General features: G+C 55.2%; 10 protein-coding genes across 10 annotated transcripts; 4 read left to right on the forward strand and 6 right to left on the reverse strand.

Moving 5' to 3' along the window:
* Positions 1–189: 189 nt before the first annotated feature.
* Positions 190–1,622, forward strand: W97_04396 (uncharacterized protein; the record flags this gene model as incomplete). The annotated part of the gene is made up of 2 exons (XM_007782286.1): positions 190–269; positions 326–1,622. 2 exons carry the CDS (start codon positions 190–192, stop codon positions 1,620–1,622), a joined length of 1,377 nt encoding a protein of 458 aa, XP_007780476.1.
* A 3,740-nt stretch (positions 1,623–5,362) lies between these two features.
* Positions 5,363–5,941, reverse strand: W97_04397 (uncharacterized protein; the record flags this gene model as incomplete). Its single annotated transcript, XM_007782287.1, has 1 exon — positions 5,363–5,941. One exon carries the CDS (start codon positions 5,939–5,941, stop codon positions 5,363–5,365), a length of 579 nt encoding a protein of 192 aa, XP_007780477.1.
* Positions 5,942–7,799: 1,858 nt separating this feature from the next.
* W97_04398 (40S ribosomal protein S20) lies at positions 7,800–8,321 on the reverse strand (the record flags this gene model as incomplete). Its single annotated transcript, XM_007782288.1, has 4 exons — positions 7,800–7,884; positions 7,939–8,053; positions 8,111–8,249; positions 8,304–8,321. The coding sequence occupies 4 exons, from the start codon at positions 8,319–8,321 to the stop codon at positions 7,800–7,802; spliced, it is 357 nt and encodes a 118-aa protein (XP_007780478.1).
* Positions 8,322–8,793: 472 nt separating this feature from the next.
* On the forward strand, positions 8,794–10,785 carry W97_04399 (uncharacterized protein; the record flags this gene model as incomplete). The annotated part of the gene is made up of 1 exon (XM_007782289.1): positions 8,794–10,785. The coding sequence occupies one exon, from the start codon at positions 8,794–8,796 to the stop codon at positions 10,783–10,785; it is 1,992 nt and encodes a 663-aa protein (XP_007780479.1).
* A 1,020-nt stretch (positions 10,786–11,805) lies between these two features.
* On the reverse strand, positions 11,806–12,949 carry W97_04400 (uncharacterized protein; the record flags this gene model as incomplete). The annotated part of the gene is made up of 2 exons (XM_007782290.1): positions 11,806–11,929; positions 11,997–12,949. 2 exons carry the CDS (start codon positions 12,947–12,949, stop codon positions 11,806–11,808), a joined length of 1,077 nt encoding a protein of 358 aa, XP_007780480.1.
* Positions 12,950–14,203: 1,254 nt separating this feature from the next.
* W97_04401 (uncharacterized protein) lies at positions 14,204–15,435 on the reverse strand (the record flags this gene model as incomplete). The annotated part of the gene is made up of 6 exons (XM_007782291.1): positions 14,204–14,305; positions 14,382–14,522; positions 14,632–14,849; positions 14,902–15,067; positions 15,127–15,264; positions 15,370–15,435. 6 exons carry the CDS (start codon positions 15,433–15,435, stop codon positions 14,204–14,206), a joined length of 831 nt encoding a protein of 276 aa, XP_007780481.1.
* A 932-nt stretch (positions 15,436–16,367) lies between these two features.
* W97_04402 (MC family mitochondrial carrier protein) lies at positions 16,368–17,606 on the reverse strand (the record flags this gene model as incomplete). Its single annotated transcript, XM_007782292.1, has 3 exons — positions 16,368–17,143; positions 17,198–17,209; positions 17,501–17,606. 3 exons carry the CDS (start codon positions 17,604–17,606, stop codon positions 16,368–16,370), a joined length of 894 nt encoding a protein of 297 aa, XP_007780482.1.
* A 402-nt stretch (positions 17,607–18,008) lies between these two features.
* Positions 18,009–19,240, reverse strand: W97_04403 (uncharacterized protein; the record flags this gene model as incomplete). The annotated part of the gene is made up of 3 exons (XM_007782293.1): positions 18,009–18,860; positions 18,946–19,139; positions 19,210–19,240. The coding sequence occupies 3 exons, from the start codon at positions 19,238–19,240 to the stop codon at positions 18,009–18,011; spliced, it is 1,077 nt and encodes a 358-aa protein (XP_007780483.1).
* Positions 19,241–19,654: 414 nt separating this feature from the next.
* W97_04404 (uncharacterized protein) lies at positions 19,655–23,112 on the forward strand (the record flags this gene model as incomplete). Its single annotated transcript, XM_007782294.1, has 5 exons — positions 19,655–20,624; positions 20,685–20,782; positions 20,858–21,296; positions 21,350–22,737; positions 22,807–23,112. The coding sequence occupies 5 exons, from the start codon at positions 19,655–19,657 to the stop codon at positions 23,110–23,112; spliced, it is 3,201 nt and encodes a 1,066-aa protein (XP_007780484.1).
* An 860-nt stretch (positions 23,113–23,972) lies between these two features.
* On the forward strand, positions 23,973–24,893 carry W97_04405 (uncharacterized protein; the record flags this gene model as incomplete). Its single annotated transcript, XM_007782295.1, has 4 exons — positions 23,973–24,067; positions 24,143–24,159; positions 24,229–24,612; positions 24,694–24,893. The coding sequence occupies 4 exons, from the start codon at positions 23,973–23,975 to the stop codon at positions 24,891–24,893; spliced, it is 696 nt and encodes a 231-aa protein (XP_007780485.1).
* Positions 24,894–25,214: the final 321 nt, after the last annotated feature.

Raw genomic sequence — 25,214 nt, forward strand, 5'->3', positions numbered from 1 at the left:
CTCTCACGCCTCGTCGCCTCTGCTCCTTACCTTCGAGGACTCTGGTGCCAGGCTGAGTCGCTTGTTTGTTCGACCTGTCTCTTGTTTCTGCTCGCTCAGAATATCATCTCTACTTCGTTTCGACCATTGCCGTAGAACCGCCAAGATCAGCCATTGCACTTGGAGCTTATCGAGAGAAAGAGATTCAAGATGCCTCCAGTACGCACAGGATCGCTGGCAGGGGCGAAGCCTGTCAAGACAGAGAGGACTCATGAAGAGAACCAAGAAAGGTTTGTTCTCCAGCGCTCCAATCGACGCACGGCACTCGCTAATCGCCGTGTTACAGAGCATACATTGCCGCATCTCGACGCAGCGATCGGAGCCTCGAAGCTCGCATTGAATCCGCTCGACGAGCTTCGGAAATCCACAAGAAGCGTACCGGTCGCGCCCTGCGAGTCACTGAAGCCGATGTCGTCAATGAGGAGATGTATGAAGAGGAGGACGAGGACTTGCCGGCACAGTACCGGCGCCTCACCGCCCATCTTCACACTGGTTCCGTGGATTTCAACAGGAGACTCCAAGCTTATCTAGCGAGTCAGCATGCTACTAGATCGGCTCTCGCCGCGACGTACGACCATCAACTCATCAACACCAACTACGCACAGCATTACCCAAATGCGCCTCATTTCGCCCACCACATGATACCCCAGCCAATGTTACCGACACAGATGCTCGCACCACAGATGATCCATCGTTCGCCCCAGTCATACCGCCAGTCACCCTACCCAGTCAACTACCAAGCGCACATGCATCAACGACAGGCACCGATGTCTACGTCGCAGAATGCATCCGGTTACCAGTCTCCCTCCACTAGTCCGAAGAACACAGAGCCTATGCAGCCGGCTGAGCGAAGACAAAACGTGGTGGCAGCGACGCCAGCATCGTCAGCAATGCCAACTCCACTCCCACAGTCATCCGCGGAATCCCGCCCGATTCTTTCACGAAGCGCTGCAAGCGCATCCAAACTGGAGACCACCCAGCCATCATTCCCAACACCTGACATGGGCCAGTCACCCACCGTCTTTCAACCAATGCAACACATGTATCCCGGTTATGGCTTCTCGCCATACATGCAGTATGGCTTCGACCCATCCATGGCGAGCTTCAGCCCGTTCTCCACGTCGCTGCCGATGGAGACCCAGCAGCTGCTTGGCCCCGCGCTCGACCCGCTCAACCCGCATACCAACATGCTCATGGCTGGTAGCGAGGTCATGCAGCAGCCTTTCTACAGCTATAATCCCAACCCCAACAAGACTCGACCTTCGCCGCTGGCTCGCAATGGCATGAACGGCATGAGCCAGACTCTCGCTCCGGGTGCCCTCGAAACTAACGTCGACATCGATCATTACTCGTGCTCCAACCCTCCGTCGGCTTCTACTGAGGCCCTCGCCTCCCCTTACACACCCTATGGGTTCACCATGGACAACAGTTTTGGTGACAACTCGCTGAAGACACCTATCCTGACAAGGAACAACAGCGCGGCTGGGAGTGCCACCATCACTCCAACTACTGAGTGGGCGAACTTCCTCGACGTCAGCGCCTGGGATGACCAGTCAGGCACTGCAGCCCCTGTGCCGGCATGAACAATCTTGTGCATTACTGTTATAACTTTCCTCAATGACTGATGCATTAGAAGGCGTTCAAAGGTTCCATCACGTGCGGTGGACAAGGCTGTGGGTGGAATTGCGTGGCCACCATGGAGCAACGATGATACGAGATCTGTCTGTATTCATTTTCTTCCCTCTGATCTTTTGTTCGACTCACCTCCCCTCCGTGATGGAGATGAAGTCATTTGCACACATCGTCCGCACCATCTGCGACGATGTCGTTCCCTTTTTGAGTTGTCTTGCGTTGACAGCTTCAGTTTTTTTTGGGGCGTTCCTACACTCCACCATTGTATACCTCGCGTCTCTGTTCCAGCAGTTTGCGGAGGCGGTGACCGGTGCTGCTGGTCGCCTTTGTCTTTTGCCATGCGACGAAGGGTATGAAAGTTCAAAAGTCGGAAGCGGCGTTCTGCGATATGTCGATGGGGGCTTAGCGATACTGTTGGTCGTTTGGGAGGATTTAGTACGAGGATCTTGGCCTCATCAGGCTGAGTTCAACTGAGATAATTGATATCTATAACAACATAATGATAAAGTTCAGCATGACTATTTCGCCATTCACGGTGCTGCTATCTAAAAACACTTCGATTCTGTCGGACCTTTCTTGAGCCGTACGGGGCTTCTGGCCCCTATGGACAGTGGTTTCCATGTTGCTTAAGGCATGGACGCCACCAAGGTCTTCCAGAGCAGCCATGCAATATCACACGCCCGAATAGGCTTTGACCGCGCAAAGACCAAAACTATGCGAATACTGATCGAGCGCCGCAATCTTGGCACTTGGTCTTCCTCGTGTTGGAACCATGTCAAACAACAGGCAACTACCACCGAGGTCACAAATTGATCAGAGCGTACAACTCCCTACTCGTGTGTGTGTAGGAGCTATCTCCTGGCGACTCGGAGCCAACTCCCTGATCAGTTCACGCCGTCTTCTCCCCCCTTGTCAGCTCCGCCTGCGGTCTGGATCTCCCCATCCACACCATCCAGGTTTCACGATTCGAACAGCGCAACGGCGACCACCGAACATCGCGCCATTTCTCAGCAACACATATAAACCCACGCTCCATTATGTCAGCTAGCGCAACGGTCCTCGGCCTCCCTCCCGCTCAACAGCCGTTTGCGCGATACCGTTCTTTCTCATCCGGCTCAACGCTAGCACGGGATCACTCTGTACCCACAGCACGTCTTTTGACTGCATGCATATTAGGAGGCTTTCTCCTTTCGGTGTGTACCTGCAGCGCGCCTCTCATTCCTGACACAGGTTTGCGATATGATTGCACAAACACTGCCTAGACCGAGCGCCGCGCCCTAGGCGGATCACGGCAATAAAAACCCATCGTTTCATGATGAGAGACCATCGACATTGGGGACGTTGTAGCAGTAAAAGTTGCGCTACTTCGGATCCCACGTTACGCACCCGTCCGTCCGAACCGTCTGATAAGATTGAGATGTCCCGCCAGGCGGCCAGAGGAACTCGGTGCACTGAAGGTGTCTTCCTGCCTACGGAGAGGCACGACTGTCCTGTGCGTACGCAACCATGTGAAAGGCCAGAGATGGCGAAGCTGGCTTGACTGAGTTGTGTCTCTACAAAGACTGAGCATGCAAACAACATTGAAGCAAGTAAGACGTCAAACGAAGAACACGCAAGGCAGCATATGTCAACTGTCAGAGTTAAGCCTGGATCGACTGGATGCATAGTTACACGACAGCCCGGGTACCTGAGTACAAATGCTTTCCTTGGAGCTACAGCCCGTTTCCCCAACTGTCGCGAAGGTGGTTCTCTTGAAGCGAAGCGTTTCTCTTATTTCAAAATCATCTAGTCATGTTCTTGATCACTATCTCTCCATAAACCTCCTGTATCGTCCGGTCAACCCCTAAGATGGAGAATCAGTGGCATGAAAGAAACATCGCAATTTTGACAAGGTATACTCAGCTTGACGTGTTGTGATACCTCGGCAACGGACAGCTGCATGCAGTATAGATTTCGATCATCCAACTTTATTCGGTGCACTACCGTTACACCCACGCTGTCTAGCTACATCCAAACGATTTTGTAATCTTCCGCCAATAAGCCTTTCAAATCTCTCTGAACTTGAGCTGGCCTTTGGCCAAAAAGCAATATACGTCAGCCTTTACGGAAGGACCATGCAAGTACCCCTCAACCTGTGTGATTATACCCTAAGATGATTGCGGTCAAACGCCATCATGCCGAAGACGTCCCTCCTTGCGGCAATTTCAATGGCCAGAAGGATCGCCAATAGACTATGGAAGAGGAGAGCAAATCGTCTGTACGCATCAGATGCCGCCATCGCCTTCAGAAAGGTCGTACCATCTCCAGAGCTTCCGGGTATCACTCACTCCACACTGCCTAGCTTCCGCATTGGTGAGCCTTGGCTGGAGGCGTCGACGTGGAGCTTTATGTAAAGTCCTCTGGACCCCCCAGAAATGCTTCAATCCTTCACGCTCGCCTTCGTGAGCTTCTTTTTTCTCAACTAACCCGGAGCGTCTCCCTTCTCTGTTCTACTCTACCGACGAAAGCTCTGTCACTCCTTCAAAATGAGAATCTTTGTCGCTATCTCTGTGGCATTCGTCATTCCCCTCGCTGTTGCAGAGCCTGTGCCGGGTGAGTCTTGAGTCTGCAAAGTCTCCTAAGTATCAGTTATTTCTCCACTCCTGTCGAAGGAGGGTCTGCTGTATGGCCACATGTTTCTAGACTTGCTCTACTTTTCTTTGCTGAGTCTGCTGGCTAGCAGCTGGCATCTTATCGAGCATTCTCGCCTCTGTATCGCCTCGTAGCCCGGGGTTCTGAGTTCAAGTTTGATCGTAGCATATGGCGTTGTTAAAGGGCAGGGAAACAAGCTGACAATTACTCCTGTAGCCCACCGTCCCGAAGATAAACGTGTCCGGTGCGATAATCACACTGCGCCTCCATATCATACCGACTACGGTCCAAGCACTATGGCGGACCCAGTAGGACAGAGCTCAAGCGTGCCGCTGGTCCCGCACTATCCTCCCTACTATGGTCCACCTACTTACGGGCCCTCATCCTCCACATCGGCCGGATCGGATAGCACCGAAGGATCCCCAGTACAGCCTTCGTCTTCTTTCCTCGGCACCGGAGCTACCTCCTCGGCACCTCCATCGCAGACGGGGTTTCTTTCTTCTCCAATCACTTCCCATTCGGCCACATCTCTGCGCACGACTGTGAGGATAACTCTGACCGTAACGGGATTTCCAACTGGACCCAGCTCTTCGGATGATGGACCGATTGGTACGGGCTCTGTAACTCTACCAGTAATTAGCAGCTCCATATCGCCGCCTTATCCAATTAACAACAGCAGTGAGCCTGTGGTTGGCCCGACTGGCGGTCCTTCATCTTCACCTGGGACGGGGTTGTCAGGCAGCCTAACTATCCCCCCTTATCCCAGTTCGATCTCGTCTTCGGTCGAGATTGAGCCAACTGGAGGGACTTCTACCTCTTCACGTGGTAATCCGTACATCCAATCAACTATTTGCGCAGGGCCTGGCAAGACGGAATGCTACGTGTTTCCCCCAGAGAGTACAAGCTCCGGCTTGAGTATTTCAGTCACCAAGTCTGCTAGAGGAAGTTCGGTGTCATGGAATCCCACTATTATACCTCCTCCTACTTCGTTGTCAGCAGGTAGCAGCACGACCGGTGGACCGTCGCTCCCCTCCTCAAGTGCCATCGTCAGCTCTCTTCCCTATCCTCCGATACTGACGACGTCATTACCGCTCCCTTCATCGACTGTTTCGGTGCCAGGCAATGCAACCACAGGCGGTCCTGTTGTTCCGTCCTCAAGCCACATCGAGTCTGTACCCGCTTCTTCGTCAGTATACTTTCCAAATGCAACGACGTCTGCGTCTCCTACAGGATCGGCCTCGTCTTCTTCGTCCTTCCTTGGATCTACGGGCGGTCCAGTCACTCCTTCGTCTGGAACGTCCTCACCATCATACACGCACTCAATACCGCCCACTAACAGCACTTCGCTTAGCAGCACCGAGGGCAGCCCAATTTCGCCCAGCTCGAGCTCAACCCGTGCAGCAAACTCAACTACAAGGATCGTCGTTACTGTTCCGCTAACCCTGCGCTCAACATTAACGCTGACCACGGGAAGCCCGAACACTCCGACTACGAGCCCTGTCGTCACCCTCACGTCAACGAGACCGGTCACCGTGATCGGGCCATCCACGATAACATTCACGTCAATCGGGCCGAGCAGATCTAGCAGCACGGAGGGAAGTCCCGTCACCGGACCCTCCAGCGGCTTCCCATCATCCATGCTGACATCGGTCTACTACTCTAACACAACATACGGCTCCTCGATTACCGGCGGGCCGGTCACTCCTCCTTGGAGCAGCAGCGTTTCGAGCTCGAAGTCCTGCAGTGACTCCGATTCTTCAACTACGGCGAAAAATGGATGGCCACACGAGAGCAGCACCGAGGGGAGTCCAGTAACACCATCGTCGAGCTCTGCTCCCGTCATCCCAACGACAACACCACCGGCGAACTCAACAACCGCCTACAATCCGAAATACACCTACCCAGCCCCGTCATCAGAGTCGGAGTCAGAGTTACCGCCCGGCAGTACTGAAGGAAGTCCCATCGCGCCATCCTCGGGCGCCGCTCCCATCGTTCCGACAACGACACCACCAACAGATTCATCGACTGCCTACAAGCCTACGTACTCGTACTCTGCCGCATCGTCAGAATCTGTACCTGGCAGCACCGAAGGCAGCCCTGTGGCGCCGTCGTCAAGTCCTATCATCACGATACTGCCGATACCGACAACGTTTTCGACCTTGGCAAGCAGCGGCATAGACGGTCCTACTTCTGGCGAGTACGATGCTAGTTCTACCGAATATGATGCTACTTCTAGCGAATATGACACTACTTCTAGCGGTTACGCTGCTACTTCGAGCGGTTATGATGATTATCCTCCGTTACCGACGTATGGATCTGGATCTAGACATCGTGGGTGGCGCTATCCGAAGGTACGTCAATGGATCTCACAACGTCGTTCCTATAGACGTACGCTGACACTCACTTAGTGGACGGACTATGGAAGGAACGCACGTGATGAAACTGCGGCCGAGATGACGGAATAAGCAGCCATACGCACGGCTCTGTTGGAGTTCGATAGGCTATATGATGAGGTGCGAAGGAAGTCTAATGAGGTGAGATGACACAGTTTGAGTGGCTCAACGCCGGTTTTTGGGTCTCTGCATCATACTCCTGTTCGGTTCTTTGCAGCGGCCGATCTATGGCCTTCTGCCTCCCGACGAAGGCAGCCCTGTGGCGCCGTCGTCAAGTCCTATCATCACGATACTGCCGATACCGACAACGTTTTCGACCTTGGCAAGCAGCGGCATAGACGGTCCTACTTCTGGCGAGTACGATGCTAGTTCTACCGAATATGATGCTACTTCTAGCGAATATGACACTACTTCTAGCGGTTACGCTGCTACTTCGAGCGGTTATGATGATTATCCTCCGTTACCGACGTATGGATCTGGATCTAGACATCGTGGGTGGCGCTATCCGAAGGTACGTCAATGGATCTCACAACGTCGTTCCTATAGACGTACGCTGACACTCACTTAGTGGACGGACTATGGAAGGAACGCACGTGATGAAACTGCGGCCGAGATGACGGAATAAGCAGCCATACGCACGGCTCTGTTGGAGTTCGATAGGCTATATGATGAGGTGCGAAGGAAGTCTAATGAGGTGAGATGACACAGTTTGAGTGGCTCAACGCCGGTTTTTGGGTCTCTGCATCATACTCCTGTTCGGTTCTTTGCAGCGGCCGATCTATGGCCTTCTGCCTCCCTAGGGATTCGTTTGGGGAGGAGGCACACTTGGGTTCAGGCTTTAGCCCCAACACTTTTATGTCACACATACTTTATTCATGTATATCTTTGTTCATTTGTCGGGGCGCCGCGTGTTCTGCATGCAGTGAGTGGCTGACGGCTGGGTGCGGACCCCTGGCTGACCTGTTACGGTAATCATTCGCACGAAGCACTCGACACCGCGGTTCATCTTTAGATTGCAATAATCCTCTTGCTCATTGTGATTTTGTTTGACGTGACTCTTCTACCTTCCTAACCACATTCGCCTCTAACCTTCATCGTCCAGACTTAAGCCGCAATGGTGACCTCGACCTCGACGCCCGCCTCGATGTTGATAATGATCTGCTTGACGACTTCGGTAGGAGCGTTCAGACTACCCTCAGATTAGCGACGAACCTTGCTGTGCCTCCTCTTTGCCTCGACTTACTCAATCAGCCGCTTGTGGATCCTCATCTCGTACGTATCCCAAGTCTTCGAGCCCTCACCGCAGGGAGTTTTGCGGGTGGTGACCTTAAGGTTCTTGGTCGGGAGGCGGACGGGGCCTAGCAGCACTCATGTCAGTGACTTAGTTTCTCAGGCCGGAATGAGGAAGTCTTTACCCTTGACACGGAGGTCCTTGGTCTTCGCGCGCTCGATCAGCTCCTGGCACACCTTCTCGAGCGACTTGACGTTGCGCGAGGTCAGGGTGATGCGGATCTTGTGGATCTTGGGGCCCTCGCCGACGTCGCCCTTGTCGCCCTGGTATGTCTGTGAGCGGTGGACGATGTGGAGTGGTGTTGATGGATGGCGTACCTTTCCGTAGCTGGCCATGATTGAGTGATGGGTTGAGGTTGGTGGAGGTGGAGGTGGAGGTGGAGGTGGAGGGTTTCTGGAAGCTGTCAGTAGGTGTGCTGGTGGCCGTGTCATGCAATCGGTGGACCTTGTGAACTTGACGAATATCCAGTCGCGACTCGGATCTCTGATCGCTGCAAAGTGACGACCGGCGGTTGCGAGAAAGCTGTGTAGAGGCGCTTTTCGTTGCTGCGCGGCAATTTTCCAGTGTGCGGGCGAAGTCTTGGCACTGCTAAGTAATCCTAACGAGGAAGCAGTACTCTAGTTAAGCGGGTTTGGATATCGGTCAAGTCATCACCACTCATTAACCTTAGGCAAGCATTCACGAGCAGCTAGGTAGTTACAAGATCACTGCTCCGTCCCATACTCCCTGGCTTCCATTCCCTCAAACCTCTCCCCGAAAGCAACTGCAATCACACATGTTACATACTCGCCCAAGCGCTATACCAACATGCCTCTTCCCCCAATTGCACCGTTTCCGCCAGCCAACCTCCGCCGGGAAATCATACCGGAAGAATGGGAAGCATGTCTAGATGCCTGGATTGCGCTCGCAGAAGCCCACTTACGTTCGGGAGACCAAGTTTTCCGTGCCTCCGCAACAGGAGACAGTCCGCTCGTCACGTTCTTGCTTACATATTTCCATGAGGCATCGGCTGCTGCTTCAAAGGACGTGTATTTTCAAGGTCCAAAAGCTTCCAACTTACGCCGGTCATGCTTTCTCTTAAGCCACAGGCTGCTTTCTGGGAATCCTATACCATCAGCATCACTGACAAGCTGGACTTTCTTGGCGGACCTTTGCCGTGCCTTCCCCAGGAGTGAGAGCCTCCGGGATGTTCTTCGAAGTCTATGGGCAAGAAAACGGGAGAAAGTAGAAGCTGAACTTCAGAAGCTCAAAGTATCTCTTACCCAGAGCTTAGAGTCAGATCATCCGGACGTGGCCGAACAGGACATCAAGCGCCTGGCTCCCCTGATGCACGCATCGCCTGATGTTGCGGTGTTCTTCATAGTCGGCTCCGATTTTCTGGATTCACTCTCTGCTGGATACATTAGAGCATCTGCCGCCCTGCGAGCGCGGCTGGTCACGATTGCATATCTGGGACTTGTGTCACTGGCCCGGGCCGCAAAACCAAACTACTCTCTCCTCTCAGATCACCTGTACGGCCTCAAGAGTAATGCGGAAGCGATTCAGAGAGCAGATTCGAGCTCAGGGTCTCTTCTTGCAGATTTGGTCACAAACACGCCTATCCTTCAGAAGATAAGAGACAGTAGTAGTAACTCCGAAGGCGCGAGAGCCAAGAACCTGGCAGCCTCTCTAAGCGCTCTCCGTCTGCCAGCTGCAGCAAGACCGAAGAGGCTTATCCGCCGGAAGGTTGACAAAGGCAAAGCGAGAGCGAGTGATGAGTACGGCCATGGGGCATTCGAGGGAGGAGTTCATGTGCACCGGATGAGCCTGATCAGCCAAGTGCAGGACCTGTTTCCAGACCTAGGCTCTGGATTCGTAGTCAAGCTCTTAGACGCGTACGGAGATGACGTGGAGCAAGTGACCGCGCATCTCCTCGATGGCTCCTTACCCGCTTATCTGGCAGAAGCTGATCGCACGGAGCAACTACCACAACCGGCAGAAACACCACCAGAGCTAGCACCACATCTGGCGCCTAGGTCAACTCCGCCCCCACAGAGGCGCAACGTCTTCGACAACGATGAGCTCGATCGGCTCGCAGTCGACGCTTCTCGCCTGCACATTGGCCGCAAGAATGAGAAACTTACAGCCGACACCATCCTGTCCGATCGCTCTGCCGCGCCCCAGAAGGCAGCAATCCTGTCCGCACTCGCAGCTTTTGACCTCGACGACGACGAACGCGACGACACGTACGACGCCGAAGATGTCGGAGGGACAGTGGAACCCGGCTACGACGAAGTCGACATCGATGTTCGCGAGAAGAACGAAGAGGTGTTGTTCAAGGCGTACACGACATCCTCTGACCTCTTCAACCGCGACGCCGCCACCAGACGCAGCAGTGCTAGGGCCGCCCTGAAGAACGAGACAGGCATGACGGACGAGGCTATCGAGGGCTGGGCGATCATGACTGGGAGAGATCCGCGCAAGCTGAGGAGGCTGGAGGCCAAGTTCACCGCGTTCAGCGGGCAGCAAAACATGCTTGCACCGACTGCATACCGGAGCTCTCCTGCTGGCTCTGGTGCCGAAGAGTCCGATATGGACGGTGAAAGCGGGCGAGGTCGCGGTGGGCGGGGGGGAGCGAGAGGAAGGGGCCAAGGCCGTGGTGGCAGAGGAGGCAGAGGCGGTAACGTCGCCGGACCTGTTGACGAAAAAGGCACTCAGGTTGCGAGACAGCGGAAGGAAGCGAGTAAGGGCTCGAGAGCGAACCACAACCGAAGGGATCAGAGGGCTCGAAAGATGGCCAGGGGTGGCTTTCCGGGGTAGATGGTGTCCGTAGGATTCAGGCAGACGACGAGCTGGAACATAGCATGTGGAGTAAGGGGATTTGAGCGAAGGTCTGAAACACTGCCTGTCTTTTGGGCTCGAAAGCCTTCGGCATTGTTTTGGATAGACCTCCGGGCAGCATCAGTGTCCTCACAGTGTGCTGCTGGTGCTCCGACTGGAGTTAACGAACTTGCTCAACTGCTGTACTGATAATCCCTGCCGTGCTACTGCAGATGTTAGAGTTTAGCATGACAAATCTTCTTGGTCTCGGAATCGCGCCTACTCTACACTGCGTCCGTATCGTGCAGCATCTACCTCAGCACCTCAGCAAGCCCTGTACCCTACGCGTACACGTCCGCACTGACAGCTTAGTTAGCCCTATCCGCCGCCAGCGTAATCTTCTCAAACAGCGACATACCCGGACGTCTGAGACGGCAGCGCATCAGCCCTATCGCTTGATCCCACTGGCAGCTGTCGGAAAGCTCGAGCCCTCGGGCATCCAGCAGCAACTTCGGTTCCAGAGGCTCGTTACCGAGATGCCCTAATCCATCAAGCTTCCGGGTTAACGGGCGCCCTACCCTGTTCCAGTTATCCCTCTCGCTCACCCTTGCCTGATAGGAGTCGCCTCTGCTCGCTACCCGAGAATCCCAAGCCGTTTATACGGCCGGAATGTTCCACGATACGTGCGCTCCATTTGGTTGTGCCGAAGCCACAAGCGAGACTTGATATACTGCTACAAAGGGCCCAGACTAGTGCCGTCCGAAATCCGTCATACACGTGGAAGATGGTAAGCTGATTGTTCAGACTCGCCGCCCCGAGTCCGCCTAACTCCGGCCTGGGCGCCCTTTCGCCGCCGCATACGGGGTTGACGACATGCCCTCTATGGAGAAACAGCAGATTGCCTCCAATGCCGCACTCTCCCACTCTAATGGGTCCGCTAAAACGGACGATGGATATCTCTCATGAATCGTGATCTCGTGACTCTAACCGAAAACACCGAAAAGATGCTCAAACTCACTCTCACACGACTGCAAGCTGGTTCAGCGCCCAGGTTAGCGACCGCCGTGCTTCCAGCTCCTCGTCGTCCGACTGCGGCCGGTAGTAATGTGTTACAACCGCGACGACTGCTCTATAGACAGCGTATCTGCAGACCGATTAGCTCAGACGTCCAGTGAAAAGTGTAGCGTACTGCGTTTTCGATCCCCACTTACATCAACATCCTAACCCGCTCCGCCCCACTCCTCGCAGGCAGCTGGCCAAACCCCTCGTAGAAAGCCTCACTCGCGCCCGCGAACACGCCCGCCATGGCCGGATCGCCCCACACGACGTTTCCGAACCCGAGCAAGCCGCATACCTGGCGGGAGCGCTCGTCCACCAGCACATTGCGCGGCAATCCCGCATCCAGCGCCACGAGGCGCGCTTCGGTGACCTGGTCGAGCAGGTGCGCATGCTGCGCGACGCAGTACCGGATGCCGTCGTACGGGACGGAGAGCATCATGTCCTCGGCGTCGCGAAGGACGGACTCGAGGAGCGAGAGGAAGGCTTCGCGCCAGGTCGGGCTGCCTGTGCCGGCCAGGACGCGGCAGAAGGGTCCGAAAGCGGGTGCGCGGAGCGCGGAGAGCGAGCGGAGGTGGGCGCCTAGTGTTGCGTCTATGCGGGCGCGTTCGGCGGTAGAGAGGCGGAGCGCTGGGTGTGAGAGCGGCGTTCCGAGGAGATAACTGCGGAGGAGAAAAGGCGCGCCGATGCCGCTGCCCTCGGGGTCGTACTTTAGGCGGCTAGGGAGGGGCAGATACACCGCGTTGACCTTGACCATGTCGAGGACTCGGGCTTCGGCTTCCAGGCTTTGCTGCTCGTGGCGTAATAATCGTGTATTGCATGATGGCCGGCATTTGAGTACGAGCCGGCTGCCGTCGGCGATGGACAGGAGGTAAATGCGGTGAAGACGGCCCTGAAGTCTCTCTATTTGCTGGACAGAGGCCCGCGACGAACGGAGAGCTTGGTTCACGTGCCTCTGCACGCTGCTGAAATCTGGAGAATCGAGGGACGCAGAAGGCGAGGCCGGGCGTGAGCGACCGTCGACAGATATGCTTCCGTAACTCATGGCAATCTGAGGGTAGATATGGAGGTTTATCGGAGGGAGGTGCATTATGATTGAGCCTGACATGATGAAAACAAGGAGCAGGTATAGTGGGAAGAAGGATGCGATTATTTATAATGACGAAGGTGATACTGCCCAAAAGGGATATATCAAACACTGAAGGAATCAATGATAGGAAGGAGAGCAAGATAAGACAGCTGGCTGAGTTTAAGTTTAAGGCCAATGGAGTTTTAGCGAGACGTCATCCAAAGACACGTCTCATGTTACTTTATGTACCTAACAGAAGCCTACGGTCAAGTATGATTAGGGCGGCGACCAGATCCCGCTGGGCGAAGGACGCGAAGATTACTCGATGTTAAACCGCATGAGACAAGCGCAGCGTCGGTGAGAATATAAGCCACCGCTCGGCGAGACGGCGCTGCAGCGAGGACATCGCCTACTGATACACATTGCCACAGGCCGCGCAGACGGACGGTACGGATGAATGGGCTCTGAGTGGGTTGTTGAGTGGTGGCTGGAGATGAGGTGGAAGCAGTGGGCGTCGAGTTTGGCGAGCGGACCGTCGTCAGCACTCGTCTATGCGAGCCAGAAGCGGTAAAGAGCACGCGAAGGCGGGCTTGCAGGGCATTTCATCATTGGTGGTCCGGCTTAGTGGCCGAAGGCTGGCGCTGCGCAAGGTCTTTGACTTTCCCGCACCCGCTTTGACCACACAGCTTGACCGCCGTGAAGACAAATCCCCGGCCCAGATCCTTGAACTCGAGCGCCGGGCGTTGCTTTGGCGAGAGGTTCCATCGTGAGGTGTGATTCAAATGCTTATTCTGAGACGGAGAACGCTATGGAGGAGGAACAGTTCTTTGGAACTGGCTCCATATCAAATTCTCAGAGCGAGCGGGAACACTCAGGGTTTCACAAATGTACGTTGCAGCCTCAGTCGACGCGCGGACCCTTTGACAGCTATTCATCACGCTCCCCAGCGTGCTAATTTGTTGTAGCCACCTTTCTCAACAGCGCTAAAGTTGCAGCCTTGCGTTGAGCGTCTCTGGTGTTGTAGATCTGTGAACCTCGAGCGGCCTTCTCGCTTTCAAGTCGGCTTCGATTTGTTCGAGAGAGCGAGGCGGAAAGCATGCGTGTTCCACACGATTGGAGACGAAGCGATTGTTACGCAGCGTCCTTGTCAGGCCGCTCCTCCGGGTCTCTCGCAGGGGACTGAATCCGGAGGACTGTCAACTTCCGCGCGCTACCTTACGTGGGGGTATTCTTGCGCAGCAGGCTGTAACACCGGACAAGTCCACGTCCAACATCTGCGCAACGCTTGTTGGTCTAGTTAGTAGCAGCTTTCGGTGTCGGCTCGTAGATTTCTGAGAGGTTGTAGCGCTTGAGCTTCTCGTAATCGTTACCGACTACACTCATTCCGCAAACGTTCTGTGCCAATGTCCTTAGCCGCCACGAATAGCATGCGAAACATTGTGACCACTAGCCCGGGTTCAGATCTACGCACCTTGTATACGTCGACTAGAATCAGTAGATCAAACTCCTTTAAATCCACCTTATGACCAGGGCCGACTGCAGCAGCTACTCGTTTGATGATGCCTTCTCGCGTGAGGATCTTGTGATTACGTATATTTGGACGAATAGCAAACTAACGGAAGCGACCGTTAGCGAGCAACCACATCGGAGGCTAAGTATAGGAATACAAGTCTCAGACGGCCACGGATAAAGGATTTCAAAGAATGCCACAACCAGCTCACCTTCTTCGGCAAACCGTTTGGCTGATGGAAATGGGGAGCTAAGACCTGCTGTGCTACTTCGTCCATGCTCTCCCATGTGGCTTTTCCCATGAGAGTCATCGGCGTCAGTCTCTTCACGAAGCGGCTTTGCTTCCGCCCCGAGCTTGAAGCGGCGTCTTCACAGATCTTGCGAACAAATGACACCGGTTCCAAAGGGGGCCGGGTCTTGAAGAACATGACTGCAGGTAATCAGCCAAGGTCCGGAAGTGTTGCTCAGGGATTCCAGCTCACTGCAGTCCCCATCGAGTCTGATATTTGAGAACAATGGTGCAGTGGTAGGTTTCCGGATGTCCTCTACTTCTCTCCTGATTTCAGCCTCGATATCATCGACTTCCGCTCCTTCTCGCTTCTCAGCTGCGCTGTCGCCTTCCTGATCCCCATAAAGAGCTCTTGCATACTAAACCATATTCACATCAGTCCAGGCGCATCTGGAACACGGTAAAGAAATTGTCATACTTCCTCAAAGCAGTCCTTCAATTCCGCAACACACTTTCCTTCTCTACCCATGTTGCATGACGCCCAGATGCCGGCGTCACCAGGCTCGATGGCTGTCCCGGAGTCGCGCTGATGTGGCGTACGCCATTGCTTCCTGGCCTGCACTCTGGTTCAGCGGGTTGACTATCCGAAGATGCACTTCGGAAGTAGCGCATCGCCAAGAGCCGAGCGTGTAGAACGAGATGTATGTAAGATGAACAATACCTTTGCTTTCTTGGCCGGCGCCTCTCCATCATATACAGGCGCCTTTCGCTTCAGTGCATCCGCCATTTGGAAAGTTGTAGGATGATCAAGCGCACCTGCATTTGAAGATGCACGATGGAATAGTTCGGCTTGGCGATGAAGTAGGCGTTTGGGAAAATCCGAGACCGAGGGGTCTGAGCATCGCCGAATTTGCGCCGTAGCAACGTCAGAACGGGTGAGCAGGACGACAGCGAACCCTCTACGTCTGCTCACTATTCAAGGGTCTACAGGCGAGATTTTTGAGCTGAATTCATCAGAGTGAGGAATGATGCTGGAGCTGCGCTTCAGAAAAGGGACAGATTTCGCAGTCTCAGCAGCACGCGATGCCTTCGAGCATCAGCCTGACGATGAGTGAGTGGCGTCTGGGGACATTCAGCCTTCTCGGTTGTGGAGAGACTAGTTGCAACACACCACTCCGATCAAACACTCAGCACGAGGACGTGGAGGCGTTCATCGAGCTCAGCGGAGCTAGGCGACCCGGAACTCCTGGATACTCGGTCTCGCAGTGATCGAAGTTGAATCCTGAATGGGCTTAGTGGTCTGTTTGAACTCCCATGGAGGGTTGCGGCACGGAACCTCTCCCTAGAGGGCTATGGGAGAACGAAGTCCGCGATATCTGTGGAGTGAATAGACTATAGGAACATGTCGTGAAACTATGGCCTCAGCACATCGAGACAAATCAGACAGGCGCGTGCTCATCATCCAATATTTGAGACGGGCTTTTCACGCTCTGTTGATTGGAGGTATTCCCCGACTCGACAGAACTCGCTGGAGCCGAACACACCTTCAGAAGTCGCGGAAGAAGCTTGCAGACAGCTTTGCGGCTAATGATCTATCCATCGAACTCTAGTTTAATAGCCTCATCGTCATCTCGACCCTAGATTGCAGCAGCGTTAGCCTACTCGCCCGTCACAATCCATAGATCGTCATCATTGAAGTGAAAAGGGGATGGGCACAACTCACACAGCAAAAGTGCCCGCGCTGACCGGCATAGCCCTCAACAGCGTCGGCGCCAACCCCTTCCAAAACCCCCTAAACCCCTCCCTCGCCCACGTTTGCCGGAAGCAATCGCTCATGCTGCGATACTTCATCTCCTTACCAAATCCATCACTCTGCATCTTGCTCTTGATCACATCGAACGGATAGCTAGCGATCCACAGCGCCTCGCCTGCCAAACCCCCATAAAACGCCACTTTCGGCGTACTCACCTCATCACGCCTAATACCATTGCGCGCTGCGTCCGCATTCATCAGATACTCGAACGTGAGGAACCACACGCCGTACGCCTGGGCCTCACGAAGGACCGTGACAAGCTCGCCGCGATACAACCCCTTAAGCACGCCCTCATGGGCCGACAGTTTCCGGATGCAGTCGATCGGGCCATTATACAGCCTCTTCGCGCCATGCGGCTGCGTCTGCAACCGAATCCTGACGTGCTCGATCGGACCAGAGATGACGGAGTTGGCGATGCCGGCGAAGGCGCCGGAGAGGTAGTACTGGCCGTAAGACAGCGTCGGGGAGGCCAGAGGGGACTGGGAGGAGTTGCGGGCTTCGAAGGCCCGGCGAGCGTAGTGGAAGGCGCCGAATTGGATGGAGACACAGGCGCCGATGCCGAGGAGAGGGGTTAGGGTGCCTTTGTAGAAGGCGGTTGCGCCTTCATTGCGGTAGATTTTGGTGGCGGCGTCGAGGGCGTTTTTGTAGTTTGTGGTGGTCTGTAATCGGACCTTTACGATGTCTTACCGCGAGCATGAGTACGCTGATTTAGTGAGTATAGGGTATGAGTGCATACCAAAGGGTTGGCCTAGTTGAAATTAGTTTAGAACCAAAGAGTTTGCTATGGCGGTCGACATAAAGACTGGGCTCTTGCTGCAGGAGTACACGGTTTTGGTAGACAACGCGATTGATGGGACAACAAAATAAGAATGAATGAGATAATGAAAGCCATCGCGGAGTTGGCAAGAAAAAATCATTGAAAAGAGACTGTTCTTTGAAGCAAATTTCAGAATCGTTGTGAGCATTGCGTCCACGCGCGAAATCCAGATATTACGAAGTGCTGTCGCGGACTGTCAAGTTTTGACCAGAGAATACGTACCTAACAAGACCTGCGCAACACCTCCAGCAGCACCTGCAAACAAATCCTTAAGGGTCCGCTTCAGGCCCTGGCCTTCCGCCTCAAGTTCATGCTCCGCCTGGGCCATTCCTCCGCCCAACTACTTTACCCGCACCGGCAATCACTTTCCCAAAAAACTCGATGGATATAACTCAGTTGCAGCTAGGAGGGAAACAGACAGGAGCAAAGTGAGCGACGGTAGTTGGGCGATCAAGTCGTTCGGCGCGAGAGTCAAGGTCTGGTCCTCGGTTTGAAATCTTTGGTGTTGACGTGCTCCGCGCCAAGACCTTCAAGATTTCATCCGGAGCCTGAGGTTGACACCCGAAATAAACTTAGGCATGCACACAGTGCGATGAGTGGCTCATGAGCCAAGCTACGTTAATCCTTTCCGACTTCCTAGAGTCTGCCTGTCCAGATGCTACATATTTGTACAAGCATTCGCGGTATTTCGCCCCCGGTATCTCAGGCTCCCAAACCTCATCCCAATAGATTACATGAGCGTCTGCAAAAACCCAAGTTCGGAAACTGGCGCACTCCCACTCGATGCCTGCCCCTCTCCATCCTTCTTTTCAGCCGGCATCTTCAGCCCTTGCGCGGGTTGATAAGTGACCTCGCCCTGACTCGCCGCCTCCAATCTCATCTTGTTGCCTGCCTCTCCGGCTCGCCCTAGCACACCGGCTATAACCTGTACACATCTCAAACTATCATCGTTTGCTGGAATTGGATACGTGACCCACGTCGGGTCCGCATTGGTGTCGATGATGCCGATGGTCGGGATGTTGTTTAACCCGCACTCATGCAGCAGAACATAGTTCTCCAGCGGATTCAGACAGACTACCAGGTCAGGCTTCAGCACGCTCCTATCCAGCAATTGCTCCTCAAAGTCTGGAATTTCCCGGTCAAGCTCGTCTACAACCTTCATGCGGCAGTTTCCCAGGATCTGCTGCCCGTTGGTGATGCTGCCCGGGGTCCATCTGTCAAAGAGATGGCAGCCTCCTGCGAGCTCTGCAGCTTTCACCACGCATCTGTCCTGTCCTGCCCTGGTGCCAACGAATAGAATTAGACCACCGCGCCGGGCTACTTCGGTGACGATCTTGCAGGCACGTCGGAGGTGCGCTGCGGTAGTTTCAAGGGACAAGATGTGGACACCATCGCGGATGCCGTGTATGTACTTGGCGTTTCCAGGGTTCCAGAGAGAGGTGTTGTGGCCAAGATGGGCGCCGGAGGCGAGGAGGAGCTCGAGTGTTATATCCGAGGGAGAAGGAGGGTTGGTGAGGAGGGTATGAGGCTGGTAGTGAGGTGTGATTTCGGAGCCGAGGTTGGAGAGATTTTCTTCTGGAGACTCATTGAGTTAGCGACTTGAACTGTAAGGTGGATGCTGTGGAAGACGTGCTCTGGTGCAGGTAGGCCTGGTAGTCCTCTGCCACGGCGTCGTTGTCGGGTGTCGAGGAGGGATCCGCATCAACGGGAGACACTGGGTGGTCGCTGCGGCTGTTGACAAAGGCTTCTACCTTCCTGATCTCCCCCAGCGTCGTCTGCAATGAAGCCTCGACGGTGTCGACCTGGGACGCGAAGAAGCGTGTCCACCGGCGGATTGGCTGCGATGTCAGGGCTCTGCGGCCTGTAGATTTGCACGGATGTCAGAAGGCGGCACAGTGGGGGTGGGCGGAGAGTGCCATGAGTTGCCATACCTTGCCGCAGTGCTAGATGCCGTATTATCATCTCCGGGGCTCTTTGAATGCTGCACCTGCAGGCAGGCTCAGAAACGCGGCGCTCGTGATCTCGGTGGATGGAAAAGTAGCCGGCGTCTCTAGCCTGCTTGGCGGCCTCGGCCTGCGGCGAGCAGCCCGTCTCCAGGACGTCGATATCAGACCCCCATCAGCATTGCGGCCAGTATTGCGACCAGTGTTGCGACCACAGCCAAAACCTGCCCGCCTGGACTACACTCATTCTTACCTCCGTCTATGCCCTTCGATGCGACGTTGCGAAGCAAGCTACCCATACCTGCCGCGGACGGCCGCTGACATCTGCATCAATCACCACCAGATCTCAATCGGCACACGAACCAGCTGAAGCCTTGACCGAGATATTGATTCGAGCTGACTGCGGAAGCAAACCCCCCAGAAACAATACAAGATGAACGGCATGAGCTACTATCCTCGCCAGTATACCAGCGAGGATCTTCAGCGGCTACAGGCCGGCAACAACGGCGGTATGATGGACATGCTGGGCCCGAACGGCTTACAGTCGCCCGGCGTGGCTACAGCCCAGTCGCTGGACGACATTGTCAGCTCGAACTCAGATGCGATGCGAAGACGGAGCATGCCGTTGCACTATGGCAACGCATCGAACCCCCTCGACGCCAACCTACGGCGAGTGTCGATGATGGAATTTAGCGGCGCATCTTCTGGCGGAGCGTTGGACGCTTTCCAGTTCAGCCCGTCACCTAGAGACGGTATGGATGACACGCAGGGCTTTGTGGGCGTCGAAGGGTCGCATCCCCGGCGAAGTGGAGAGAGACGCCGTTCTGGGGGAAACCTGATACTCGACACGCAGTTCCCGAATCAGGGGTCGCCATATGCTAATATCCCCCCTCCTGGATCTGCATATGCATCCCCCATGCATACCAATGCAGCTTTCGATCTCGACATGACCAATCCGTACATACCTACCAGCCTATCAATGTCCATGGACCTGACGGGTTCGGCGCTACCTAATTCGATGATTCCCAATCAAGTCACGCCTCCCTTGAATATGTTTTCTCAGCAACAGTTCCAGTCCCCCATTATACATTCTCCTTTGCATCAGAGCTTCTCTGGGTCGATACAAGGACCTCCTCAGGACCCAGGCGGCGGCAACGCGGACCGCAAGGAGCAGTTTGCGAAGCCAGATAGTCAGATTACAAGACCGGACTTGCAAAGCTCACGAACCACCAGTGGAGAGCAAAGTATCAGATCAACATCTCGCCGGCAAAGTGGGAGTGCCTCCACTCAGGGGCAACCGGTGCAGGCAGAGAGCCATTCGCAGGGCTCTGACCCTTCGTCTCAGATAAAGCAGCATTTGGATGACATGGATCCAAGCAAGTTTCCCTGGCAACTACCACAAAGTAAGGACGCGCCCGATTTCTCCCAAAAGTGGGTACAGTAACTCAACGCTCGTCATCCAGGCAGTCTTCCATCCACCATGAATCAGAATCCGCACACGAACCATACCCAATGGAAGAATATATACTCATCCACCGGGTTTGATATGCTTGGCGTACTGGTACGTCTTGACTGTAGTGACTGACACGTTCGTAGTTCAACTATTTGAGCTGCATGTGCTCACACACTTTTTTAGATGCGAGTGGCCACAAGGCCGCACCCTGAAATCAACATAGGCTCCGTCGACATGTCCTGTGCCTTCGTGGTCTGCGACGCCGAAAAAGACGACAACCCCATTGTATACTGTTCGGAGAACTTCGAGCGACTCACCGGATACAACAAGCACATGATCCTTGGACGGAACTGCCGGTTTCTGCAATCACCGGACGGCAAAGTTGAGGCGGGCGTGAAGCGAAAATACGTTGACGACAATTCAGTCCTCTATCTCAAAAACATGATCAATTTGAGGAAGGAAGCTCAGATTAGCTTGATCAACTACCGTAGAGGCGGACAACCTTTCATGAATCTGCTCACTATGATCCCAATCACATGGGATACGGACGAGGTGAAGTTTTTTGTGGGTTTCCAGGTCGATCTTGTGGAGCAGCCAAACTCGGTCACCAACAGGAATCCTGGTACGTTTGACTACACTAAACTATCTAGGGCGCCGTCATTGACTTGAGCGTAGATGGGTCCTGTTCAATCAACTATCAGCGTGGTTTCAGTATTCCGAGGTACACTATACCTGCTCCGGAAAATACTGGAGCAATGGACCTCGGCCAGACTGTCCCACGAGACGACGTTTCAACCGTACTAAGCACGATTGGTACGGGCGAATCCGAACTATCACGGCGAATCTGGGATAAGGTTGTGCTAGAGAACACCGACGATGTTGTGCACGTGCTGTCACTGAAAGGCCTGTTCCTCTACCTTTCGCCGGCAAGTCGAAAGGTTTTGGAATACGAGCCGAGCGAGCTGGTTGGCACTGCGCTGTCCTCCGTCTGTCATCCTAGCGACATTGTTCCGGTAACGCGGGAACTCAAAGAAACTTCGAACGGAGCCTCGGTCAACGTCGTCTTCCGCATCAGGCGAAAGCATAGCGGATACACGTGGTTCGAAGGACACGGTTGCCTGCACACGGAACAGGGCAAGGGCCGCAAGTGTATCATCCTCGTTGGGCGCGAGCGGCCTGTATATGCCCTCAGCAAGACCGACGTCGTAGCGGCTGGAGGCATTGGCGACAACGAGCTGTGGATGAAGATGTCGACTTCCGGAATGTTCCTCTTCGTCTCGTCCAACGTTCGGCAGCTGTTGGACAGGCAGCCAGACGAGCTTGTCGGCACAAGCATCCAAGTACTAATGCGACAGGACTCGAAGCAGAAATTCGGGCGGATCCTAGAGCTTGCACGCGCTGGAAGAAAGGCTCAGATCAAACATGAAATGATCAACAAGCGTGGTCAAGTCCTTCAGGCGTTCACGACACTCTACCCAGGAGATGCAGTGGAGGGCCAAAAGCCGACTTTCATCGTGGCGCAGACCAGACTGCTGAAATTCTCGCGAGGCGGGAGTGGCGCGGCACAGAGACCGCCGCTGTATCACAGGCCGGAACAGGAGTCCAGCGGCTCGATAAATTCGCTGCCATCGACGGCGTCGCACGGTACTGGCAGGATGCCCAGTACGCTTGGCAGCGAAAGCACGCTAGCTTCAGGCATATCCGGCAGCCAATTTGTCTCGACGGAGGGCGCTCCAGCGACGTTCGCCGGACATAACGGTCTTGCCATCGGACATCAAGACGAAAGCTTAGCCTCGGAGGAGAATGTCTTCGACGAGCTCAAAACCACGCGTAGCACAAGCTGGCAGTATGAGTTGCGACAGATGGAGAAGCGTAACCGGTTGTTAGCGGAAGAGGTACAGAGTCTGCTCGCAGCGAAGAAGAAGCGGAAGAGGAGAAAGGGCGCGGGCCAGCTGCAGAAGGACTGCGCAAACTGCCACACCAGAGTGACGCCGGAGTGGAGGAGGGGACCGAGTGGGAACAGGGACCTCTGCAACAGCTGCGGCCTGCGATGGGCCAAGCAGGTGAGCTCTCCTCTCGTCGCCCTATTTCGACCCTCGATAGGATTCTTGCTGACCTACACTTCACCACAGAACGGCCGTGTCTCTCCCCGCACCTCGTCACAGCAATCCGTCCAATCCGCCCACAGCGACAAGGCAAGCAAAGCCTCGGCCGGAGACACCTCGCCACAGCATGCGAATGTAAGATTGCCAAACTCCAACGAAATTGGCCAGTCAACCATGCCCTCGACGGTGCAGACGACCGATCCCAAGCTGAGCGCGCAGCAGGCTCAGAACGACAGCCATGCTGCCAAGGTCGCGAGGATGGAGGTCCAGGCGAGCCAGGGTTTCGCGGGCGGCATACCGCCTAAGATTGATGAGGATGTGGAGCCGGATTGAGAGGTGAGTGCGGGCTGTGGCAGGATGTATATGTAACGAGTTCGACACATGTTCGGCCTACTTCTTGTTTCGGGGAGTCTGTGCAGCGAATCTCCCTTCAGCGGCGGCTTGTTCGGTCGATACCCTTGCTATTGTTTTGGGGAAGGTCGGTGTGGAGGGCGTAGCGCTGAGTGCGGAGCTCTCGAAGAAGGGGTGATGTGCCTAGCCATAGAGAGTCGTTTTGCGGACATGTGCTCCGGATGCGCGTATCATGTGTCGCCATAAACCTAGAGCAAAGGTACGAGATTGTCGGTTTGTGTAACCTCGCTTCTTGCTCCACTGGTCACTGGTGCGCCCCATCGAACCACTTCGCAGTACTCGAGCAGCCGGTGCGACCACCCTGTGCGACCACCCTAGCCCCTTGTCCGCCACAAGGCTGACGATCATCCCGGCCGATGATCATCCCGGCTCATGATCCCCGGCGGACCCATGCGTGAGCGCGTTCAGGGTCACGCTAAGCCGCATCGTGAATCTCGTCCCCCGGCTCTCCAGCCAGCTCCCCTGTCGGCGATCGCTGTCAGCCTTCCACTTAGCTCTTGTTCTCTCGTTGTTCGCGACAAACGCGTGACTGCCTGCCCGCCCAATCGCTTCGCCCCCATCCATTCCGCTGTAGCCAGGTCGCCGAGAGCCTTCGCGCCGATTGCGACCGCCCCGTTGGTCAATTTGGGGAGTTTTGGGGAGTTTTGGGGGGAGGCCCAGTGATGGATCCTGACAACAGGATAGCCATCACCGTGTGTGGGGATGGAGGTTGCGGTACGTAGCTACGGCGAGTGGGTGCGTGATGCGCCTGGTCGTGGAGTAGCAGCCAGCTTGAGCGCGCCATGCGACTGAACTCGAGGGAAGCTGACTGCGACTGCGCTGGGATAGGCAAATCATCCATAACCCTCCGGCTGGTGCGGAGTCAATGGACGCACGAGTTAGTGGTCCCCTTTTGCGCCTGCCACAGGTGCTGCCCCTATACATATGCCCTTCTGACTGACTCTGCGCGCAGATATGATCCTACAATCGGTGCGCCTTCCACCTCCCCTCCTCCCAACCCTCCGCCTTCCCCCCCCCCCCGCTAACCCACCCCCCCAGAAGACTCCTACTCCGTGACCCGCACCATCGACGGAACCCCCTACCACCTCAACCTCACCGACACAGCCGGGCAGGAAGAGTACCGCAGCCTCTGGGCCACCTCGAACCTGCGCTCCGACGCCTTCCTGCTCGTCTACGACATCACGAACGCCTCCTCCCTCGACAACCTCGACCACTTCAATGAGCTGATCGACATGGAGGCCGAGCACCGGCTCGACAGCGGCAGCCCGCCGCCGGTCAAGCTCGTCGCGGGCAACAAGTGCGACTTGCAGGGCCAGCGCGTTGTCGGCGCGCAGAGGGGGCTCGAGTGGGCGCGGAGGCGGGGTTGCGGGTTCATGGAGACGAGTGCAAGGGACATGGTTAACGTGGAGGAGACTTTTGCGCGTAGGTCATCACCGTGTTGGGTGGAGAGTTGCGTTGGGGCTGGATGCAAGGAAAGAGCGCGCAGCTGACAGTGGGATACAGTGTTGGTGCGAAGAGTCGTCGAGGCGCGGCGGGCGGCGGCGACGGCGACGGGTGGCGCGCGGTTTGAGGCGGCGGGGAGGACGCTGCCGCTGCCGCCTGTGTCGGAGAAGCCGGCGGTATCGACAGCAGGAAGGACCGTCGAGCAGCCGCGGGGCACGAGGGGGGGTGGTGGGTTCTGGTCGAGGCTAAAGTGCTGGTGATGTACGGATGAGGAGACGAGTGAGGCGGAGCGACGCTGTAAGAGGCTATACCCTTTGGTTAATACGGTTGTTGTCGCTTTTGGTCGTTTGAACTAGGATTCATCTGCTTTGGGTCTTTTAGCAGCTGAGATTTGGATCACTTTAGACTGGGGGTTGGGCGCCTTCGTTTCCCGCGAGAGCAAGGAGACGCCACGTCCCGCACTGTAAATCACTGGATGTAGACACAGATGTAATGCGGGGAGCTTGTAGATGTCAGTTTGTTGTTGGAGATACGATAGATTTTCGAGGGGAATCAACACATGGGAGACTCCAGTAACGCAA

The sequence above is a fragment of the Coniosporium apollinis genome (assembly GCF_000281105.1).
Source record: "Coniosporium apollinis CBS 100218 chromosome Unknown supercont1.19, whole genome shotgun sequence".
NCBI lineage: Eukaryota > Fungi > Ascomycota > Dothideomycetes > Coniosporium > Coniosporium apollinis.